Source organism: Polypterus senegalus, chromosome 5 (assembly GCF_016835505.1).
Source record: "Polypterus senegalus isolate Bchr_013 chromosome 5, ASM1683550v1, whole genome shotgun sequence".
NCBI lineage: Eukaryota > Metazoa > Chordata > Cladistia > Polypteriformes > Polypteridae > Polypterus > Polypterus senegalus.
Genome location: NC_053158.1, coordinates 48851906 through 48876097, shown reverse-complemented (window position 1 = coordinate 48876097; position 24192 = coordinate 48851906). Strand labels below are relative to the sequence as shown.

General features: G+C 37.5%; 1 protein-coding gene across 4 annotated transcripts in view; it reads right to left on the bottom strand.

The window, feature by feature from the left end:
- Nucleotides 1-6114: 6114 nt before the first annotated feature.
- The window catches only part of dnajc5b (DnaJ (Hsp40) homolog, subfamily C, member 5 beta), a 73309-nt gene continuing 55231 nt past the window's right edge, over nt 6115-24192 (bottom strand). For all 4 annotated transcript variants that reach the window (XM_039754584.1, XM_039754587.1, XM_039754588.1 and 1 more), the window contains one exon: nt 6115-6799. In XM_039754584.1, coding sequence (XP_039610518.1) covers nt 6699-6799 — 101 coding nt within the window. In that variant the 3' untranslated portion in view covers nt 6115-6698. The remainder of the gene's footprint in view (nt 6800-24192) is intronic.

Here is a 24192-nt window from a genome sequence, read left to right as displayed (position 1 = left end):
ATTCATTTCCGCATTTCCCGACATGAACAACACCATACTTGTTCTACTTAATTACAATCATTTTGCCCTTTTTTCACCTGGCATATCACAGCAGTTCGGTTTTGTAGTGGCAAATGCATCCGTTTCACTCTGTGTGTCAATTTCTGACGACCAATTGAAATTGTCACCACAATCACCTGATTTAACTAATAGTTCAGTTCCACGTTTTTCTAAAACTGGCTTTACAGCTTCTCTATTAAATGCTACATGTTTTGGTTGAAGGCTCTGTCCCACTGATGAATATCGATGAGTTTTTTTTTTTGCAGCATGATATTATTTCATCCACTAGATGGCAGAAGAATGCTGTTCAGAGTGTTTTTCAGGCTTAATACTGTACTTGACAGGACAGAGATGACAGCTCCGTCTCTCAATTAAAAGAATGCAAATGTATCTCCTTCTTCAAAGGAGTACGCGTCAGGAGCAGGAAATGTCTGAGAGAGAGAGAAGCAAAACAATCAATTCCAAAACTGACAGGTGCCGTACAGGTTTTTGTAAACAGAATACCGCGGAAGAGGCTTGTCACGCGACAGAGCTGCAAGAAAGGTAAGGAGCAATGTGAAGGTAGTCTGTCAACGTTTTTCAGGGGTTTTCCCAGGAACATCTGTATTCTCTGAGGGTGCGATCAGCCCCCCAGCCCACAATATATATATATATATATATATATATATATAGTCACAGATGGCCGACACCTCTTCGCTGAGAGGACCAGGGGGGCAAGTGTGGGCAGAACATTACCTCCCCAAGGATGCTTGATGGCAGCCCCCATGGGACTCCTGCAAGTCTTCATAGGAGTTAGAGTTGTTTACAGCCCTTTTGGGATCCGGGGGTGCCACCAGGGGGTGCTGCAGCTGCTCCTGAGCCCATATGGGTGATCCTTTCACCACACCCAGAAGTGCTGGAGCACTTCCGGGTAACATATAAAAGAAGCCAGCAGCCAGTACTCGGAGAGCCAGAGTCGGGAGGAGGAAGACAAAGCTTGACTATAGGAGTGGAGGAGAAAAGAAAGAGCGAAGGAAGACTGTGCTGGGCTTGTGGGAAAAGGGGAAGGCGTTCCCCACAAGGTAAAAATAAAAATAAAAAACATGTGTGTGCCTTGAACTTGTGTCCCATGCTTGGCTGTGTTGGGTTAACCCTTAAACCACCAGATCCGGCTATGGTCAGTTCCCAATGCAATTTGCCAGCACACCAGATCCGAGTATATTCGGCAACGCACATTCGTTGAACGCTGCAACCGGCTAAAGTTGGTTCCCAGTGCAATTTGGCAGCACACGGAGCCAAGTATATTTTTCTTATCATCATCAAGCATATGCTGTGTTTGGGGAACATATCTCTCAGCTATCTTCACATAAATTTCTCTGAGTATTTGTGCACGCACAAGCGTGCGTGTGCCTCTGTGTGCAAGTACAAAAATATTCAAATAACATATGCCATACCATTTTCTAAGCCTACTTAATCCTGAGCAGGTTTGTGGGAGGCTGGAGCTTATCCCATCAAGAATGCGGCAAAAGGCAGGAGCAATTTCCTGGACAGGGCACCAGTCTATCACAGGGGAACACACTCGCACATGCGTACATCTCATACATCCACTAGGGTCAATTTAGCATCGCCAGTCCCCCAACCTGCATGTCTTTGGACTGTAGGAGTAAAACCAGAGCACCCATTGGAAACCCATAGACATGGTGAGAACATGCAAACTACACACAGGGAGGACACAGGATGCAAAGTCTGGTCTCCTTATTGCAAAGCAGCAGTTCTACCACTGTGCCACCAAACAAATAAATTGTGTGTCTCAAACGCTGCTTGTTCAAAACTTTTGCAAATCATTAGGCCTGGAGCCATAGTTAAATAGCACAGACTGTAAAAATCCCAGTTTAATTTAACAATTTCCAAGGCAAGGCAGTTATCAATGGACATGGATCAAACAGTTTTTGAAGGAGATGGGGGTCGGTACTGGACCAAACTGGACCAAAAACAATAGGCATGGAGCCTTGATCATGGCATACACCATACAACTTGTTTGAAGGTAGTTATGTTTTGTTGTAAGTCACCATTTTACATTGGTCTCTGCATTCAGAGCATATATTTCGAAAACCACTTGTTCTAAAATGTTTTATCTTTATTAGGGTGTAGTCATCAAGGATTTAACACGTTGCAAAAAAACTTAATTTTAAGGCTTGAAAATCAGTTTTGATTTTCCACAGAGACATACTTACAGACAACATGTTAAAATCCACCTTTCTCTATGATTTGAATTTCATGGAATCGGAATCAGAACTCAACTCAATAACAAATTTTTGACGCCATCACCAAACTTCCATTTACCTGGAATTAAAAGAAAATGGTCACAGAGCACAAGACATGCTAAGTACACAAGTAAAAAAAAAACTAAAATGCAAATTTAAGGAATAAAATGTGAGTAAATAATATATAATATATTGTGAGAATGTTTTTTCAGGTGAGCAATGTTTTATTAATAATAATAATAATAATAATAATACATTTTATTTATATAGTGCCTTCCATATTATTAGATGGATAGCCTGTTAAAACCTGGACATTTTAATATTTTTCAGTTATTTATTGGAACACTTGAAATTAGGACTGTTCATGTCAATGTGACATGTGGTCACACCAATAAATTATGCTGACAGAAAAATACTTAATCATTGTAATCTTCAAATAATGGAGCTATGAAGTTAAGTTAGTGTAAGTTCAATACTGAGTAAATGTTTATTTATTCTTGTGCAAAACGTCAAAGGGTAAATCATACATATGTAGACAACCTTTTGGTTTGGTTAAGAAGATCATTTAACTTACCAGTTATGACTTAAAGCATTGTGAAGAATGAAGTGCTGATGCACTTGTTCTCATTTGTTTCTTCTCAAACATCTAGGAAGACTTCACAAGGCGAAAATAATTTGCTGATACAGAGTTCCACACATGTCTCCTTGGACTTGCTGATGGAGGATTAAAGTCCCATGCATGCAAAAGCATCCAGTGACAGCAACTTCCTACTTGTGCATGCAATCCGCTAGTGCTTCATTAACTTGTATAGGGGATCTGTTTGCAATCAGTAGCAGCTATTGGAAGTGAAAAGAGGAAAATATACAAAATATGCAATTTGGCATGAGCAGCGTAAAGGTAAAATTGAAACAGTAAAATAATTCATGGTTGAAGCCACACAGAATGTTTCTTTGTTTTACGACCGATGAGTTTACAATTTCACCAGTGTTTGTTCAATTGGGAGATTCTGAAAGTTTATTACTATACAACTGTATAAGATATCTCAATGAAAACTGAACAGTCTTGACAAAATTCCTTTAAGAATAAGTGTGTCGCATTTCGACAGTATTTCAACACGGTTTCTACCGACAGACAGAAGGATGGTTAGACAGACAGACATGACTATTGCAGTTCTTGCTTTGTGCATTAAATGTGAGTACACCTAAAAAAAAAAAATTTCAGTAGTTTTGCCTTGTTGTCAGATGTTTAGTGTGAGCACAGCTTCTTAAAGCTCATGAAAAGTCTCCTGCCTTCCGCCTTGGTTTATAACCAGTTGATAGTAGTGCTCTGTTCACCATTGACAGCAGGCGTGAAAAAATTGTGATCTTAGATGTATTTCTTAAACACTTTGCTGCATGGCATAAAAACCATCACGTTAAACTATTTAAAGATTGTAGGGGGGAGATGTTTATTTCTTAATTTATTGACTGTCTAGCCCCCTCCCATTCTTTGTGTACTCCTCAGCCGTCCTGTGCATGCATGCACCACCCTGTCTAAACTCCCTGCCACTCATATAACATTTTCTAGATCTGCCACTGACTATGTTTATGTGGTGGTGTTTGGTCCAAAATTTTTCAAATGTTCAAATTTTAATTTTACCTATCAAAGTAGAACACATCCAACATGGGAGGCTATGTTTAACCTGCCGTGGAAGGGATGCCAAATGAAGATACAAGCAAGAAAGCCCTTTAAAGAATTCAAGGGATGTAAGGACAACAGAAAGACAGTGGGGTATCCATAATAAAAGATTATTCATTCTCAACCCCTGAAACTGCTGGCAACAGAAGGCTGCTATTGAAACCTCTGCAGGGTTGTCTGGCCCATGTTAAAGACAGGGTATGTGAGGCTGTCAGGGAAACATCTGGGAATATGGCTCCAGGGTTTTTGTAGGGCATATATATTTTTTAAGTTCAGGAAACCAGAGTCTATCAAAGTAACATCAGACACAAGGTCCGGTGCACTCAGAAAGTCAGAATGAGAAAGCAAAAACAAAAGTTGTTGAAAATAAAAAAATGTACATATCACATGAGCACAATTATTCTGACCCTTTATATAACCCTTTATATAATATAATATATATATAATATAATATTCCCTGGCTGCAAAAAAGGGTAAATTGCTAGCACTGATGTGCTCAGAACAGAGTTCAAAACAGAGCTGATCAACTATTTGTCAAATGGTAGTTTTAAAGGCCAAAACAGGATATGATGTCAACAGGGGCCAGATCCTGAAGGATATTCCTCCATAGGCTCAGACCCGGAAGTAACGTCATTAAAAGGGCCAGAATCGGAAGGGTCCTCCTTCGTGGTTTGGAACCGAAAGTGACATCATCAGAAGGGCTGGAACCAGAAGTGATGTCATCAGAAGGCCCGGAACTGGAAATGATGTCATCAGGACCAGGCGGAATTTCCCGTGAACGGTCTGCAGGAAATCAAGAAAAAAGGTCAGCACACTCCTCCACCCTGTGGTCTGATATGGAATTACTCTCATTTAGATCTTTTGGCTGCCTCCCATGCGCACAGGTGTGGCAATAGGTACTTGGTTGATGCACCTTTGGCAGTGATTATAGCCTAAAATGTTCCTGGGTATGATACCATAATCTTCACATGCCTGAATTTAAGGATTGTCTGCCAATATTTATTGCAGATCATCTCAAGTGCTCTCAAGTTGGATGGAGACCGTTGGTGGACAGCCGTTTTCAGGTCTCTCCAGAGATGTCTTGGCTCTGGATGGGCCACTCAGGGATATTCTCAGGGCCACTCCAGTATTGTCATTACTTTGTTCTTAGTCTGAGGTCCAGAGCCGTCTGGAACAGATTTTCATTAAGGATGTATCTATAATTTGCTCCGTTTAGCTTTTTCTTAACCCTGACTAGTCTCCTAGTCTCTACTGCACAGCATGATGCTGCCAGCATTATTGGATACTATTGGCATGGTATTGCATAAATGATAAGCTGAGCCAAATTTCAAGTATCATAGCAAAGGAACTGTGTCAATGTGTCATTTCAGGTTTTTTTATATTTTTATTAAATTTGCATACATTTCTAAAGTCTTGTTTTTGCTTTTCATTCTGAAGCATTAAGTGATGTTTGATGAATGGAAAATTAATTGAAATGATTTTAGCACAAAGCTGCAACATAGCAAAATGTGAAAAAAGTGAAGGGGTCTGAATGCTTTGTGAATCCTCTGTAGGATCAATCCTGGATTTGACCCTAGTCCATCACTGAGAAGATACCCACCTATCTCATGACATTTTTTATTGTATACTAATAAAATATGATTAAAGTGATGATACATAATAATACATATTCTTCCTGATCATGGGTTCATTGATGTGATCTAATTAGTAAATTAACAGCAAGCCAATTTATGAGAAATAACCCCCAGCTTATTATAAATTTCAAAAAGTTGTTACTGCTGTTTGATTATTACAATTTATGCTGCTCAAGTACAGAGTGTCCAAAGAGCTTGGAGTGCAAGGAAAAAACCCACCAGGAAAAAGAGACTGTTCAAGGAATCAGACTAGTTCCCTGGAGTTAATCATTGTGCTGCAGTGCCTTAAACGTTTGCATGTAAAAGTAGTGCTTTGATATACAGTTTATAGGCTGTTAGAACTTAAAGCTCAGAATGTAATATGATAATTTTTTAACATTTGGGTAACTGTTGACACCCAAGGTAGTCATCTCACTCATCCAGTTTTTAGCAATTAATTTTGTATAAATCAAAAAGTTCATTTTTTTTTAATTTTGGTATCTTCTTGATCACAAAGTAAAAACAACAAAATCTAGAAGGCATATTATTATTTTTATGTATTGCAGTATATTTCATTTCATACATTTCATTATATATGTTCAGTATTCTGCTTGTTCTTTGAATGTATACTGTAGAATAAAAATACACTTGGAGTAAATCATTACAATCTAAACATCATAGCATCAAACTGTATATTTAAAAATAAATAAAACTATAAACTCATCACTGAAGCAGTACATGGGTCACTTCTTTCAAGCGGTACAGTTAAGTTACACACCGTGGAAAAAGTTATGGTGAGCTGCAATACCTTTTTATATACAATACTGACATTGTTCTTCACTTTTATCATATCTCTTAAGATTTACACCATGAAATTTCTGGAGTTTTAATGACTTATTATAAGATAAGTTTTCTTCAAACAATCCACATTATTGGACATTTTCATATTTACATTTACTAACGCAGAAAGTCAGATAATTACAACCATCATACAGTTTGTGCTGTTGGTAAACTACCACAGACAAGGGTGAATAATAAATACTTATGTGAAATAATTAATTCCAGAATGTATGTGTAAAATTCAGATGTTTATTGGTCTCTTTTCAGCTGTCCTTTGTTGCTTCTTCAGTTGTACGATTCTGTATTATAACTGCGATGACCATCTCCAATCAGCTGTGTTTTCTCACTAGCATTGGTTGGCTGAATCACAATTGGTGTATCTCCATCTGAAAATAATATAGAACACTGCTGTTACTTTTTCACCAAGAAATTATGATCACAACAAGTGGGAAAACATACAGTCCTTTACAGTACGTAGGAAAGGTTATGTTTGAAATATTGAGGTTTTCATTCCTGGTGTTTGTACTGACTGTTACCTTTAAAATTCTTTCTAAGTGGAATACATTTGGCACATCATCACCAATTTAGACTTACCTGCATTTCTCATATTAAGTATTTCTGTAGTTATCCCATCCTTGTTATTTATTTGATTGCAATTTCTTTTGTATTTTATATATAGTATTAAATGGCAGAATAGCCATACTGTTAGAGATATAGTCGTGTAAAACACAAAGTTGTGTACCTTTACTTTTTTTGGATGATGTGAGAGGCAAAAGTCAGGGTCTACCTATAATTATCCTATTTTGCCCATCAGATGCTGTTATCACAGTTGTCCAGCTGGAGTATAAAATTGGCAACAATGAAAGGACTATGGCCTTATGATGTGATGCAGATGTACTCTTTAGACTTTTTAGCTTACAAGGGTAAAGGAAATGTACATTTTTGTATTTTCTGGCAAGATAATAGTCATGAACTACCAGCGTAGATACCACAGCCAGAAATATAGTGTGACAGAATTCTCAGTCACAGGAGAAGTTATTGTGGATCTTGGTCAACAGTTTGTCCCAAATAGATATCGATAAAGATGATAAGATGCATAGCTGATTGGAAGATAGTGTCACATTAAGCATTAATCATAGATCTCATTTGACATATTTGGACTCTTGCATGTACTGTACCTTCCCATTGAAGGCATTGAAAGATGCACTTTCACTCAATTTTCTATCCTGCTTCCTATTTTACTGCAGTATGTTCTGTTGTTATGATATACACACATTTTGTGTTTGTACCTCCCTATTTATTGATCCCAAGTTTTTAATTTGAATCTTGATGTTTTTAAGCTGTGGATGATATTTAAATGTTTGGTTGTACTTATAATAGTACTTGTTGAATGCAGCACATGAACCTGAAATAATTCATCCAAGTGACTTGTTATTAGTGCGAACCTGCATCTGCAAGTGGCTCCTGGTTTGTCACCAAGACTGAATCTCAGCCCAGTCACCATCAGGATAGGGTTGAACTTTCTCTTTAGTTCTGTGTTGGGCTCTCTAAAATAACTTTTGCTTTTTGTTTGATCAAATGACTTATGTATTAGTTTAATCAGTGATTCTAAATTAGCTTGGTAAGAGTGTGTGAATGAGTGTATCCTACAGTGATTAGGCACCTTACCTAGAGCTCCATTTTGCTTTTTTCCTATGCTGCAGGTATAGGCTTCAGCTTCTGGCAACCCAAAAATTAAGTAACTTGAATGGAGAAGTGACCAATGTCTACATAAACAAGTTCTGTTTGACCTACAAACTACTTTCACATTATTTTTTCCCTTTATCGAAGAGTTTCAAACATTGCATGCTGTTCATAAAGATAGTATCCAGCTATGCCATATGAACCATTTTTAAAAACTGTACTTATAACTTATAATATCCTGCACTGTTTCTTTGTCTATCACAATTCTGCACTGATCTTTGTAGTTGTATACAGTAGCTGTGTTTTTGTTATGTACAGTACTTTTTAAAATCCCTCATTATGGCTACCTGAACGGTGTTGTTTCCTCTGTTATTTTTCCCATACTACTCAGTTTGTGCATTTAAAACTGGGTCCTATAATGGACCGTCCTTTTGATGGCACTATGTAAAGTCAAGGCTATTATTGTAAAATTTAGTTTTCATTTATTTTCTGACAAACTAGCATAAGACAAACAGCATTTGCCGGAGCTGCACTTAATTTTCATATATAATGTAATTTTTGTAACTTTATCATGATACCATTGTGGATGTTGTTTTTAATCATGGGTGCCACTATTTTGTCAATTTTTCAGTAGCCACACCCATATTGTTGTTAACAATGGTTCTCCATTGCTCACTCATGACTACCAGAAGTGGAAAGCATAATGTCATTGTGCCAAGAGTATTTAAGACGGCAGTGCACTACTACCAACATCACACGTTTATGGACATCGATGTGCTTTTTCAGATTAGTTTAGAGAGTGCCAAATATGCGTGCTGAAGGGACACCTTCAGGGCTCCAACAAGATAAGCACTAACCCTCCGAGACATTGGCAGGTGCTATCACAGACATCTTCTCCTTTTTCATCCGAAAACCTGAAGACCACCACTTAGGATGACTGATGTCATTTCCTCCATGGTTTTGAAAGCTCTACCCCTTCCACCATGTGCTCAATTTTAGCACACACAGAACTGGAAGCTAGCGTTCATTAGTAAATCCACAACTGAGAGTGACAGAACTCTCATGTTTACTCTACTTTTTGGTGAATGACATAGACTGTTACTGTAGTCTTTTCCTTCATTAGAGGAGTTAAACCTTTGGTTATTTATCTTTTGGTTTCTGACTCCTGCCTCTCCCAAACTACATTTACTCTCTCGTTTCCTGCTCTTAGTGGTTCATATCTCAAAACTAACCTACCGATTCATGGCAGAACACTGACATTTAAATCCAGCTATTCAAGTGACTAATACAAAACTATTTGTAACCAGATATACCAATCATGTGCTTCTTCAGTCCACGAGAAAAAAGTGAGAATATTGTATATAGTGTTGGCTTTATACAGCATATGCATCATTATTAATTCATAGATCTATGATGTTTTCAGTTTTGTGCAGCACACATTTATATATTATAAGCCTGGACATCATGCCTAATATCATATTAACATTTGTTGGAACGCTAATCAAAGACTAGTACTAAGTCATCTAAACTGGTTTTAAAAATTGTTAAATTCAGTTGTTGCTCTGTACCAACAATAACAGTCTCAATTCTATTTTCTGCCATGTAGGCTGAAAATAAATATGTCTTAATGATGACCTTCTGTTAAAACAATTCTTAGGCTGCTTAACACAAATTATGTTGAGTAAAAAAGCACTTTAAAAACAAATTTAAAACAAATCTTTAACACATCTTGGAAAACAGTTCAATGGGACTGCTCCCCTGTGTCAGTTATTTAAGTTTGGGACAGCGTTTTTACATCATATTTAATTGGGAGTTGGGGGAGTGCAAATGTACTAAAAACAGTCTGGCATCACAGTAGTTTTCTTGTGAATTATGGGTGTCATCATTTATTGTTCTGTGGGTAAAAATTAGATTTAGGTTGTTTTAGTACTTGTAGAGCAACTTTTTCAGTGGAAACATAAAATACTTAATTTAAAAAAATAACTGCAGCAGTAGTTCTAAGAAAATAATGACTTTTAAACATGAAGAGGACAAGGGGAAGACTGGAACCAGTCCTGGAAATGACATCAGTCCATGCCAGATCCCATGCCACCTACTGGGACAAGGGAACCCTCAGTTAATTTGTGTTTTAGAGAAATAAGACTGCCTGGTGTGAAAACCCATGTAGCCTCAGAGACAACATTCAAGTTGCACACAGACTGGAGTTGGATTGGGAATCAAACTGAAGTCATTGGAAATGTGAGGCGTCAGCACTAACTGTTATACCACTTCACCACCTATCAAAAGTCAAACCCAAGGTATTTATAAGCATGGTAGTCAGAATAGCAGGTGGAAGCTAGGCTATTGACTGATTATGAGCTTTATTGCTTCTATTTGCTACAAATAAAAGTTGAATGTTTATATGTTTGCAAGAAAATGGAAGTGGTGTGGGAATGGCTATCCCCAAAAAACTCAGGACATGGAACAGAACGACTTTCCATGCATGTAATAGAAGACATTTACGTTTATGTAATCATTTCTAAGATTTATTTTGTCTTTTGTGGTTGTTTTAGAGTGTTTATTATTTATTTGCATTTTCCCACTACAGTACACCCTTTTTTTAACATGAGAGGAGCCATTTTGTGTTGTGTTGTGATTGCTAGTTGCAACATCAGAGGTAATGGAGGTGATATCAGGGATCACAGGGTGATCCCTAGTGTCAATTTTGTGTCCAAGTTCACATATTCCTCAAAAGAAAAAATACAAAGTTAGTTTGTGTGGTTCTAGTTCATAGTTCTTGACTATTTTTCTGACATTTTGACTTCAAGTTTGGGTTTACTTTGTGCTTTAATGCTAAGCATTGTGATTCTTCAGTTTAGAGTTTTGCTGTGGTGTTCAAAACAAATTTATCTTCTCGTCCTTTCATTGCTTTGTGGCACAACAAAAAGATTTTTCCATGCCAGGTGTCGCCCACATTAAAACCTTCTTTATGTGGAGTCTCTCTACTTTGCAGAAGTTCACAGTCACAATGTAACTGTTTTTCCTGCTTTTGGAAGCTAATTATGATATAACAATTTTCATCTGTCTCTAACAATGTACTTGTTTTGTCTTCTGAGTTTCTTCAAGCTTTGCTTGCATCTTTCTCTAAACTTCCAACAAAATAGTACAGGTGTGACAGCATTTTGGATTTCTGTAAATTTCAGTATTTTTAAAGTAAAACTATTTTCAAGTTATTTTGTCTTTTCCACTTCTTTCTACTGTAGATATATTAGCTAATTAGTAAATTAAAATACAGTTTTTCTTTACTTATATTTGAAGTGATGTGGGAGATAGTTTTTAGATCTTCTCTGATGGGTCCCATTGCTACATAATTTTTATACACTTCATGATGAATAAGCATGCATAGTAACAACAAAGAGCAATGATCCATATCTTTTGAATTTGTGTCCTTGGATGCATGTTGGCACAGTGGGGCAGCTAACATCATGGGTCCTCACTGTGTGAAGTTTATATGTTCTCCCCATGGTTCTCTGCATGGGTTTCCTCTGGGTGCTTCAGTTTTCTCGCCCAGTCCAAAGACATGCAGGTTAGATGGACTGGTGATGCTAAATTGGCCAGTGTGTGCCTTTGCTTTAATCCTGTGAGGGACTGGCACCCTGTCCAGGGACTGCTCTGCCTTGCACCATATGCTTGCTGGGGTAGACTTCAGACCACCGTGACCCTTCTCAAGATTATATAGGCTTAGAAAATGATATGTTGTGGATGCATGTTCAAAGCCTTCTTTTTAAAGTTTAATCTTCTCTAATTGCTACAGAGATAAAATTCCAATGTGAAACATGCATACATAAGTAAATGGAAGTTTTATGAGACTCTTATTAGTCCAGTTGCAAAAACAACATTAAAATGAGCTTTAATATCCTATAGTGACACTGTGTCATTCTTCTATATTTATGCCCAGCTCTTCAATGAAACAAGTACAGCTCACCTCGCCCAAAAGAAACGCCATTGACTTTTGCTTTTCTCAGAATGTCTATGGTTCATCAGTGTTCACTAAATTTTCTGTGGTGGTAAAATGCGGTAGAGTGGTTCTCTCTGCTGTTTCTATAAGATTTAGCTATTGATAAACATAATAAGAATAAGACTTTGTGGAGGACGGCCAGGACACCCCTTTGATACTGGACCCGGGGGAGCAGCCATGGGATACACACTATATGCCCTGGAACATTTGGTGGCAGCCCCCCTGGGTTGAATCGGGGCCAATACCTTGGAACACTGGAGCTCATCCCTGTTGGGCTCCATGGCCACCGCCAGGGGGAGCTGCAAGGCTTCCTGAGCAACGCAGCCACACCCAGAAATGCAGCCTAATCAAGGTTAACTGCCACCTGGAGCACTTCCAGGTGAACTATAAAGAGAGCCTGCGGCCACTACTCAGGGCACCGGAGTCGGGAGGAGGAGAACAAAGCTGCCTGGGAGGAGTGAAGGAGAAAGAGTGTGGTTTGGGGTGTGCTTTACTTTTGTGTGTTGTGGGAACTGTGTTGGGCCTGTGGGACACGGAAAAGATGTGCCCCATGGCTGAAGAAAAATAAATCTTTTGTTTCATTTTTACCTGTGCCCCTGTTGTCAGTCTATGTCGGCTCAACGCCTATCTAGCGCCTATCCCACAACTTACATTACTTTTATTTTAAAAGATTCTTTTTGTCTTAATTCATCTTTGCAGAAGTGTAGCAGCCTACCTTCTACTTACTCCACAAACTGCTTTTATTTATTGAAAATGCCAAAATCAACAGTTTAGTAACTGATATGAAGCAAAAATGTCTGTAACTTCATCTTCATTTCACGTGTCACCAGGATGCTAAAAAGAGCAGCTCATTAATCTTTCACTGCATTTCAGCCACAGCAACAGGCAGGAGATGGTCACCATGTCACCAGCAGCATCTGCTTATTCACATTAGGTGGTGGGGAGCAAGCAATCTGTTTCATTCAATGTTACTTTCAAAGGAGCAAAGCTACCTATGGTGGATTCATCTGGTACTCATTTTGAAATACTGCATCCCTGAATAAAGTTAAAAAAGATGTCCTTATTTAGAGTAAGAAGGTGCCAAGGTTGGATATAAATATAAGACGTAGCTAAAATAAACACTTAAATAAAGCAGGAAACAAGCACACTAACTTATCATAATGAAAAAAAATGTTGTTAAAAATGCAACACAAACAAAAGAATAGCAGTCCTTGAGAAAAAATAACATAAAAAATGGCAACAGTCTTCATTGATTCCATTCAGCTCTAACCCCAAATATTGTCCTCCTGAGCAGCAATGACCCTCGCCCACGGCTGTAATCCTTAAAGATGCAAGTCATGCACTGCCAGATCTGCAAATGATTATAATGGCAATACATTGAGATAGGTGCAAAAAGGAATTACAGTTAATTTTCACTTTCTGCAGATTCTGTTTCTATATCTGCTTCTATAAAAATGTAACCCATTGAATTACACATTTGTGGCCATGCATAGCAGAAAAAAAACATCTCTTGTACATTCATTGGTCAAAAGTCCTGTTTTCAAAGGTCAAGAGTCCTGTTTTCAAAGGTTAAAGGCCATGCATAGCAGAAAAAAACATCTCTTCTACATTCATTGGTCAAAAGTCCTGTTTTCAATTCTGTCATGAACTAGGAGTCCCAGCACTAAAGAGTTTCAAAGCAAAGTTTCCAAAGTAGTCCCAAACACTTCCAATAAGAGGTGATATACCGTCAAACCCCAGCTAGCAATAGGGCAAATGCTGAATCGTTATAAAATAAATCGTTATAAAATAAAAAAGTGGGTTTTAGCCTCACTTGGGGAGGCAAAAAGGGAGGGTCGGGGGTTAAGGGGGGAAGAGAAAGAGAGCAGGCTTGATCTATACCTAATCTATCATCTCAATCTTTATAATTATAACTATCAACGTAATAATAAGCTGCATGGCAACAACTCTTGGGGAAATAGGAAATTAAGACCTAAACTATTTCACTTCCAGTTAAGACTATAAAATGACATCAAAAACTCAGAATCAGTGTCTCCATGATGGGACAGTTAACTTCGTAAGCTGGAATGTTAAAGGCCTGAATCACGAATTAAAGAGAAAGAAAGTACTTTCTCACCTAACAGGTCTAAATGCTAAAATAGTATTTTTACAGGAAACCCACTTACTAAGTAAGGATCAGTTCGGCTGCAAAAAGACTGGACTGGCCAAATGTTCCATTCTAGTTTTACAAAGAAAACTAGAGGGGTGGGAATTCTCATACATAGAACAGTACCATTTGTAGCATCAGATGTAGTATTGGATCCTGAAGGGAGATATGTGATGGTCATGGGAGACTTATCTAACTGTAAAATGATTTTGATAAATGTTTATGCACCTAATGTTGATGATAAGGAATTTATACAAAATTTATTTGCATCCATTCCCAATCTGAACACTCATAAACTTATAATGGCTGGGGACTTTAATTGTGTTCTAAATCCACTTTTAGATAAGACTTCCTCCACAGGGGAACGCAACTAACACCGCAAAGATAATTACAAAGTTTATAACTGATCACAACTTATCAGATCCCTGGAGGTTTTAAACCCAAATTCAAGAACATATTCTTTCTACTCACCAGTACATCATTGCTACTCAAGGATTGATTACTTCTTTATAGATAATAACTTCTTGCCTAAGATTAAATCTTGTAAATACGATGCTATTGTTATTTCAGACCATGCTCCGATGATCTTGGAGCTGAAATTACTAAGCCCCATACACTCACCCGCAGATGGCGCCTCAACCCGCTTCTATTAGCTGACGAGAATTGTACTGAATTTATATCCAAACAAATCAAATTCTTTCTAGAGACAAATACATCCCCTGAGATCTCTGCAGGAATACTCTGGGAAACTCTTAAGGCCTTCTTAAGAGGACAGATTATCTCATATCTTTCCCACAGAAATAAATCCAGAGCGAAGAAAGTAGCAGAGATAAAAAGCGAAATTACTAAAATAGATGAAGAACATGCCAGACTACCAAGCGAGACTCTACATAAGAGGAGGCAGGCTCTACATTCAGAATTAAACCTCTTGACAACTAAAGAAACTGAACAACTAATTTACAAATCCAGACATCATTATTATGAACATGGAGATGAAGCTAATAAGCTTTTAGGCAACAAATTCACAAGCAAGATGTACGCAACGCAATCTCGTAATTACTAACACTAACGGAGATAAAATCATCGAACACAAAAATATAATGTACACTTTTAGAGACTACTATAAATCCCTATATACTACTGAGTTTAAAGAAGACAATATACAATCTAATGCATTTCTGGATAAATTACAGATACCACAAATTGACGCTTTTAGTGTGGAGGAACTCGATAAACCTCTGTCATTATCAGAATTACTGGATGCTATAAAGTCACTCCAAGGTGGAAAAGCAGCAGGCCCTGATGGCTACCCTGCAGAGTTTTACAAGAAATTCTCCGCTCAGCTAGCTCCCTCCTATTAGCAACATTTACAGAAGCCAGAGATAACCAATCTCTTCCACAAACCTTTCGCCAAGCACTAATCACTGTCTTTCCAAAACAAAATAAGGACTTATTACAATGTGCATCATACAGACCAATTTCACTTCTGAATAACGACGTTAAAATACTCTCTAAAATCATAGCTAGAAGGATGGAGAAAGTGCTCCCCTCGTAATATCACAAGACCAAACTGGATTTATTAGGGGCCGACACTTATCTTCAAATCTTCGACGCCTGTTTAATGTAATATACTCACCAACTAAATCAAACACCCCAGAAATATTATTATCATTGGATGCAGAAAAAGCATTCGACATGATTGAATGGAAATACCTTTTACTATTTTGGAGAAGTTTGGGTTTGGCCCAACATTTGTGCATGGATTAAATTACTGTATACTAACCCAGAAGCTTCAGTTTGCATCAATAACATTTGCTCAGACTACTTTAAACTAGAGCGTGGCACAAGACAAGGATGCCCTTTGTCACCACTGCTGTTTGCAATTGCCATTGAACCACTGGCAATACATTGTCGAAATACTGATCAGATAAAGGGGATTAGCAGAGAAGGACTGGAACAGAAAATCTCATTATATGCAGATGACATGGTACTGTATATATCGGACCCAGAAAATTCTGTGCCTGCAGTCTTAGCAGCACTCACAGAATTTCAAAAGCTCTCTGGTCTCAGAATTAATCTGAATAAAAGTGTACTCTTTCCGTGAATTCTCAAGCATATAATATTAGATTAGACACCCTTCCTTTTATCATTGCAGAACAGTTTAAATACCTAGGGGTAAACATCACAAGTAAACATAAAGCTCTTTATCAACAAAATTTCGTCTGCATGGAAAAAATTAAACAAGACTTGCATAGATGGTCAACCCTTCATCTCACACTAGCTGGAAGAATTAACACTGTTAAGATGAATATTCTTCCTAAGCTCCTTTTTTTATTTCAAAACATACCAATATACATTAATAAATCATTCTTTAAGCAATTAGATTCAACAATAACCTCATTTATTTGGAATTCTAAACATCCACGCATCAAAAGAGCGACCCTACAAAGACAAAAGGCAGAAGGCGGCATGGCTCTACCTAACTTCCAGTTTTATTACTGGGGCAAATATACAGGCGATAAGAACCTGGACACAAATAGAAGAACATACACAGGCATGGACCGCAATAGAAGTAAAATCCTGCAGTACTTCTTTGTATTCCTTGCTCTGTGCTCCAATAAACACACGTTATCGGCAATACACTAATAACCCAATTGTGCTCCACTCACTTAGAATCTGGAACCAATGTAGAAAGCATTTTAAGACGGAGAAGCTTCTTTCTGTGGCACCCTGCAAAGAACCACCTCTTTCAACCTCACAAACATATGCAGTTTTAATATCTGGAAAAATTTGGAATTAACTTGCTTAGAGATCTTTATATAGACAACGTCTTTGCATCCTATGAACAATTACATTCCAAATTTAACATTCCAGCTACAAATTTCTTTCACTATCTTCAAATCAGGAACTTTGTTAAACAGAACCTTCCAGATTTTCCTCATCTTGCACCCTCATCCACGCTGGAAAAATATTGCTCAATTTCAAGGAGTTAGACTCCATCTCTACAATATATAAAATCCTTTTACAATCCCTTCCTTTCAAAGATCCAAGAGGACACTGGGAAAATGACCTCTCAATTAATATATCAGAAAAGGAGTGGAAAGTAGCAATGCAGAGAATTCACTCAAGCTCCATATGCACAAAGCATACAATTATACAACTCAAAATTATATATCGAGCACATCTGTCTCGACTAAAACTCTCCAAAATGTTTCCAGGGCATGATCCAACCTGCGAACGTTGCAACCAAGCCCCAGCCTCACTGGGTCACATGTTCTGGGCCTGCACCAAATTAACATTATTCTGGACAAAAATTTTTAATTACCTCTCAGACAGTCTTGGACTCACAATCCCTCCTAACCCATTAACAGCTGTGTTTGGGGTTCTTCCAGAGGGCTGTAAAGTGGAGAAAGACAAACAAATTGTGATTGCATTCACTACACTGTTGGCACGCAGACTTATTCTGATAAACTGGAAGAACCCAAACTCTCCTCTTTAAGTCAGTGGGAAACTGATGTGTTATATTATTTAAAATTGGAAAAATCAAATACTCAGTTAGAGGATCTGTACAGACTTTTTCAAAACATGGCAGGATCTAATCAGTAAGATTTTAAAATAAGTTTATAAAGCACAGAGAATTTGTTGATTTAGGTATTTTTACAAGCCTTAAATTTTACACGTTTGGCTTGCTCTCTCTCTCAAGGGTGGGGATCGATCTGTTCTTAACATAATTCTTTTTTTGTAAAAACTTGATTGCTATGTATTGATTGTAATAAAATTAATAAAATAAAAAAAAAATAATAAAAATAAAAAGCTTTATTACACAAAAAGCTCTGTAAATAAAAGAAGCTCCATAGAGCACATAAGGCAAAAAGGAGTTACCAGCAAGGGCAATCCAAGGCGAAGAAATCATAATACTCAATCAAATAGTGAAGTCGACAAACAGACAAAAATGGTCGAAAATCCAATGAATCCCAAAACCGCAGAATTAAACAAAGAAACACTTGCCATACTCCTAAGTAAATTCGAAATGACCACCAAGAACTGTGGGCGACCCTTCAGATATAAAGGGTAGAAGGCACTAGGATGGAGGAGAAGGAAGAACACAGTCACCAGCAAGACCTATACTGTGTGGTGCAGCAATGTAACCGGAAGAGACTGAACACCACACACATTAGGTGTGTAAGCCCGCATTATCTGTAGCAGCTCCGGAAATAGCCATGATGTATTAATTGATTTGTCACAAAGGTTTAGCTTTATTCACTTTGTTTTTGGCACATTAGAACTATTTAACAATGTTAAAGACTATGATGACTGAGTAAGAGTTTATTGCCTGCTCCCCTTGCTTCTATATCTTGCCACCTGAAATATAGAGAAGAAAAAAAACCAAAAGATATCCTCCTGGAGAAGTGAAACACAGGAGCAGTCACTGCTGGGTGAAGTCAGGTCCATAGGCCCAGCTGCAAGTGTATTGTGTCTCCTTCCTTACCAGCTGAGTACAAGAATGAGAGAACAAGTGTTGGGTGAAGGACATATGTGTGGGTTTGCATAATAAAGAATCTGGGTATAGAAATAAACTAATCTATATTTTAGGATAGGCTCATCCCATAATCCTTCCATGATAAATCAACTATGATTTCTTTAAATCCATTGCTTTTCGTAGAACATTTAACAGACTCACATGTATTGGCCTAACTGTATGTCTAACTAATGACAATCCCACTCAAATCACTTCATAGTGTGATAATATTCCACGTGGATGGTGATTATAGTCATAAAAAAGACATGGTTATAAAATTTAACAGACAGGAAAAATATAAGCAGTTAAAGCGGTAATCTCCAATGAAGGAAAAAGATGGGCCGTAATGTAAATGAAATGAGTATGTAGTAGTCAAAAAATGACTAAATTATTCAGTCTGAGATCAGATTCTGAAACTAAAGTATTTGATTAGATCATAAAGAAAGAATACTCTCTAGAGATGGTGTGGAAGACTAGAAAAGAAGTATATTCTGCAATGCAGCAGAGAATTGAAATTATCATGGTAGTTATAGGCAAGGTAACTACATTGATAAATAATGGAAGTATGTTAAGTCCACAAACAATATGGATATAAAGCAAAGCATAATAGAAAATGTGGGTTGAATAGGGCAAAATGAAATAAAATGTGTGTTTCCCTTTAGATGTCAAGTTTGAACTGTTATGTTTCATCCAGGGTTCTTCTGCTGGCTTGTATTTTTTTTTGTTCTGTTTGATTCTTTTGTTTATGTTAATATGGATATTTACTGTATGTTTATTATTTGTATTATGTGTTTTTGTTTATTAGTTTTATGTATTATTTATTTCAATGTATCCATGTTTGTGTTGCTATTAAGCTTATATTTTGTAGATGGTTCCCCAAGAGCTTGGTTCACCTGTCTATCACTGTCATAAGACTGCCCTCAACCGTATTAAAGACTGAAGGAACTTGCAGTTCCTTGTGGTACATTGTATGCATTTGGCATTGTTTTGCTCTCTGTGACAATTGTTTTGATTTGCTGTTGAATCTCTGGATTTTTTGCTCCTCTTTGCTTAATTTCTCAGCCTCTCTTTGGACTTGTGCTTTTGGGACTTGTTCACCAGTGGATTGCTTATTGTTCTAAGGGAACTCCTTCTGGGCCTTTTGTGCTCCTTTCAGCTTTTGTGTTAAAGAGCATTTTTGATAATAAATTTTTTATTTTATAATGATTCTTCATTTGCTTGTTTGTCATATGAGACAAAGGCTGATGGACCCTTCCTTATATGGGGTTGTTTGCTACAGTTTTTGGAACTTTGTTTGAAAGAACAATTTATTGACCGAAAAGTAATGTGCCTCAGAAGTGACATATTTAAGTATCACAAGGGACAATAATTATAAGTCAGAGGAAAACAGGCTATACTTCTTCAGAATTGGAAATTGAGTATAACTACAAAACAACACCATCAATCTATGGAATAAGTGTCTAGGAGACAAGTAAATAATCAATATAAGCCTGGAATTTACCCAAGATGAAAGTGAATCTTCAAGCTGACAGATACAGGGCTTATCATTCATATAATCAACTTTAGATTTCTAAAATGTGGCAAAAGAAAATATACAAGCTGAAATTTAACAAAAAGGAACCTGAACTTAAAATTATACCACTGGATTGATTGTTAAGCTGATTACCTCATCCATGCAAAATACTGGAATTGTATACAGCATAGAAGAAAACAGATGTAGAAATAAAAAAAGAATGTTGCAAACACAATATTTCAGTTACTGAGCCTTAGTATATATATATATATATATATATATATATATATATATATATATATATATATATATATATATATATATATATATATATATATATATATATATATATAGTGATAGATTGCCTGGCTAGCATGAGAGATTATCCAATTGCCAGTACGTGTAAACAGCTGACAAGATCCAAAATTTGCTCCATAAAGCAACAGAGTGTAACTGCAGTCCGCAATACCCATGAGGTCAGTCATGTAACACATGACAGTCACATGTCAGTTACAAGACACCCATCAAGTGCTTGGTTACACTTTGCTTAAGATTAGGGTTGTGAGTGCATTATGTGACACAGATGATGTTTCGTGACTGATGTTTTGGGAGTTCCATGATGCTGCGGGCATTACATGACTTACATCATAGGTATTACACGCTGCAGTTAGACTCATCTCTTATGAAGGGGTGTTAAACCACCTTTTAAACCTTTGACTTTTTGAGAATGGAGTCATGAGATGAGGAAAATGCTAGACTTGTAGGAGGAAAAGGGAAACTTAACCTGCAAAAAACAGAAGAGAGTTTAAATAGAGTGCTTTGTACTGTGTATTAAGTGGGCAAGTGGACAAGCCAACAATTGAATAGACAAGGCAAAGATGATTTCCGGCGTTTTGAAATAAATTAATTAAAAATCTGTAGCATTTGTGGTTTATAAAGTATGTTTCTGATTTTAGAACCAATTCATCATGGATACCCAAAACCACAAAATGAAGTTATGCTGTCTTGTAATTTCTAAAACTAGAGAAAATATGCTGTTCGAGATTTATTCTCAGTCAATGTGTGCCAGGACCAGTCCCATTTATGTACCACACTCAAGAGATAGGCTTCAGTTATGGCACGTTTATTTTACATCACCCACAATCTTGCTGGCCTTCGACATTGAAGACAGAAAAAAACATTGCCAGTTTGTAATGAATTGTAACAAAAAATGCATGAGAAATGTTTTGGAATTAGTTATTGGTTAGTTGATTTTCATTTTTCTTGAGCAGTCAGACGTGACCTAGGATTGTGCACATTGAGTGGACTTGGGTGAATGTTGATTTCTGAAATGAAGCATTTCTTCACTCAGACTAGAGCAAATTTAAGAGGAATTTCATATCTAATGAAAAATTGAACTAATGGATACATGGTAAATTTTGAACACCTTAAATTTCAAAGCCCAGGTCAGTTCTGGCAAAATTATGTGCACAAATTTTATGACATTAAAAATGTACTCCATAATTTTTACATGCCTTGAAAGGCCCACATAACGGTTCAGTTTTACACTGATTTGCTTTGGTGCTTGTGGCTGTTAGTCAGGGAAAGATCACAAGGGACGCTGTTGACTATTTACTTCTTCTGCATAGCAATACTCTATATGTTAGACTGCATATGTTGTAAAAACTACTCTGTGAAACTGGATTCGAAGAGATACTGTGCACACCCTATTCTCTTGACCTGATTCTGTGCGACTACCACCTACTGCCCAGTCTGAAGGCACAGCACAATGGGCTGCACTTTCGCCAACGAGGAAGGCTTCATAACGGCTGTGAAAGAGAGGTTTGCACAAGCAACAGAAATGATTTATTTGAGTGGCCTGGAAAGGTCTTGTCAATTTTTCTATATGTATACCATGGAAAATATATTGAAAAGTTAAACTTTTCTAGGTCAGGCTGAAAACCTTTAGATCACTCTTCATACTGAATTAGAAAAGTCATAAAACATTTCATGCAGTAGATACGTGATGTCCTAAACTGAACCCAAAATAGTTAATCATTTGTTCTGAATAGGTAATAAGTTTAACTCACATGAAACATGTCTACTTGCCAGTAAAAATAATCTAGTTGAACTCATGTTACTGTAAATTGACAGATGATTCCACTTAACCTACTTAGTTACAAAGCTAGGTGTTAAGTTTGATCCCATGGTTACTTTCCATAGCCACTTTACATCTGTGTTTAAGACATCTTTCTATCACCTCAGGAATATGCCTGAACTTGGATCACCGTTGACCTTCCAAGATACTGAGGAGCTGGTAAATGCTTTTATATCAACCATTTAGGACTATTCTAACCATCTTTTTCTTGGTCTCCCCGAAGAGACCATCTAGAAGTTACATAACATCCTAAATAGCATTGCACATGTACTTACTAATTCACTAAATTATTCCTGTATAACCCATGTGCATTTTGGTTTGCATTGGTTGCCTGTTAAGGAACTGATCCAGTATAAGGTCCTGTTCCTCATATACAAGTATCTTACTGCTCCTTCACCCACATATCTTCAGGGGGCCCACTTACTCACTCCACCCACTAATACTGTCTCTCTCCAGTCTGCATCCTCAGGTCCTGTTGTCCTGCAGACACAGCTGTCTATAATGGGTTATCAAACCTTCTGCTCCACTGGTCTACGCCTATGGAACAAACTGCCACTGCCTGTTTGGTCTTCACCGTCATTGACTGTTTTTAATAGAGACTGAAAACTTATCTCTTTCAACATTCTGTTAGTGCATTGTAATGATTATTTATTTGTTTATTTTTTTTTATTTAATGGTAAAGCACATAGAGGTGACATTGTTTATACTGTGTGCAATGTAAATAAAATGTTTTATTATTATTAGTTTCTTAATTTGTGCTACAAAGAATTAATGAGCAGCATAGTGGTGCAATGGTGGTGCTGCTGCTGCCTATCAGTACGGACACCAGGGTTCACGTCCTAGGTACCCCCTGTATGGAGTTTGCATGTTCTCCCCATGTTTGCATGGGTTTCCTTCAGTTACGCCCCACTGTCCAAAGACATATAGGTTAGGTGAATTGGCAACACCATATTGGCTCTGGTGTGCGTGTTCTCCCAGCGATGGACTGGCTGTCTATTCAGTGTTTTTGTTTCTGCATTATACCGTGTGCTAGCTGGGCTAAACTCCTGCCCCATCAGCTTAACAGGAATGAAGAAACAGAGTAGAAGGAATGATGCTAGAAGGAAAGTGACCCTGCAGTTATTTGTTGCATGACCTTATTAAGTAAGACCAATTGTTGTGAATGTATAGTGTGTGACACATGTGTGTCATTGGATCACCTTTGAGCTCACTCAAGGTATGAAATACCACTCTGGGGTGAGAGGTGGCACTGACGCTAATCATGTCCTCATTGGTTTCCTGCACAGTGCCAAGAAGATGCCCAGCCAGGACAGCTGACTTCACCCCTCCCAGTCTCTCACCTATAAATCACGGGGTCACTGGTAGGAGGTGTCACTCTGTGAGTAGAGCACAGCGCAGGACAGAGCTCCTAACCTGTGACTTTCCGTAATGAAGCATTAATTAAGCCCTAATTGGCTGTCTATTTTTGCTTCTTTTTTGGTTTCTATTCTGCGCCATAGAGCACTAGTTTTGCTTTCTTTTACTTTTGACTTTGTTTGACTTTAGATTTTCCTTGTTATATCATTTTCATCACTTAATAAGTTATTTTCATCTTTGTTCGATGGTACCTTGTTTTTTTGTGACTGCACTATTTTCTGGCATGGTCACTACCACATTGTTAAGAGAAAATAATTCAGACTTGCATGCTGCATGAGATCTCTCCTGTGATAGCGTAAAAAGTCAGCATTATGCACTTCCAGGTCATCTCTATTCAGACAATATCTGGGAGTTTGCTAGTGTGCTTT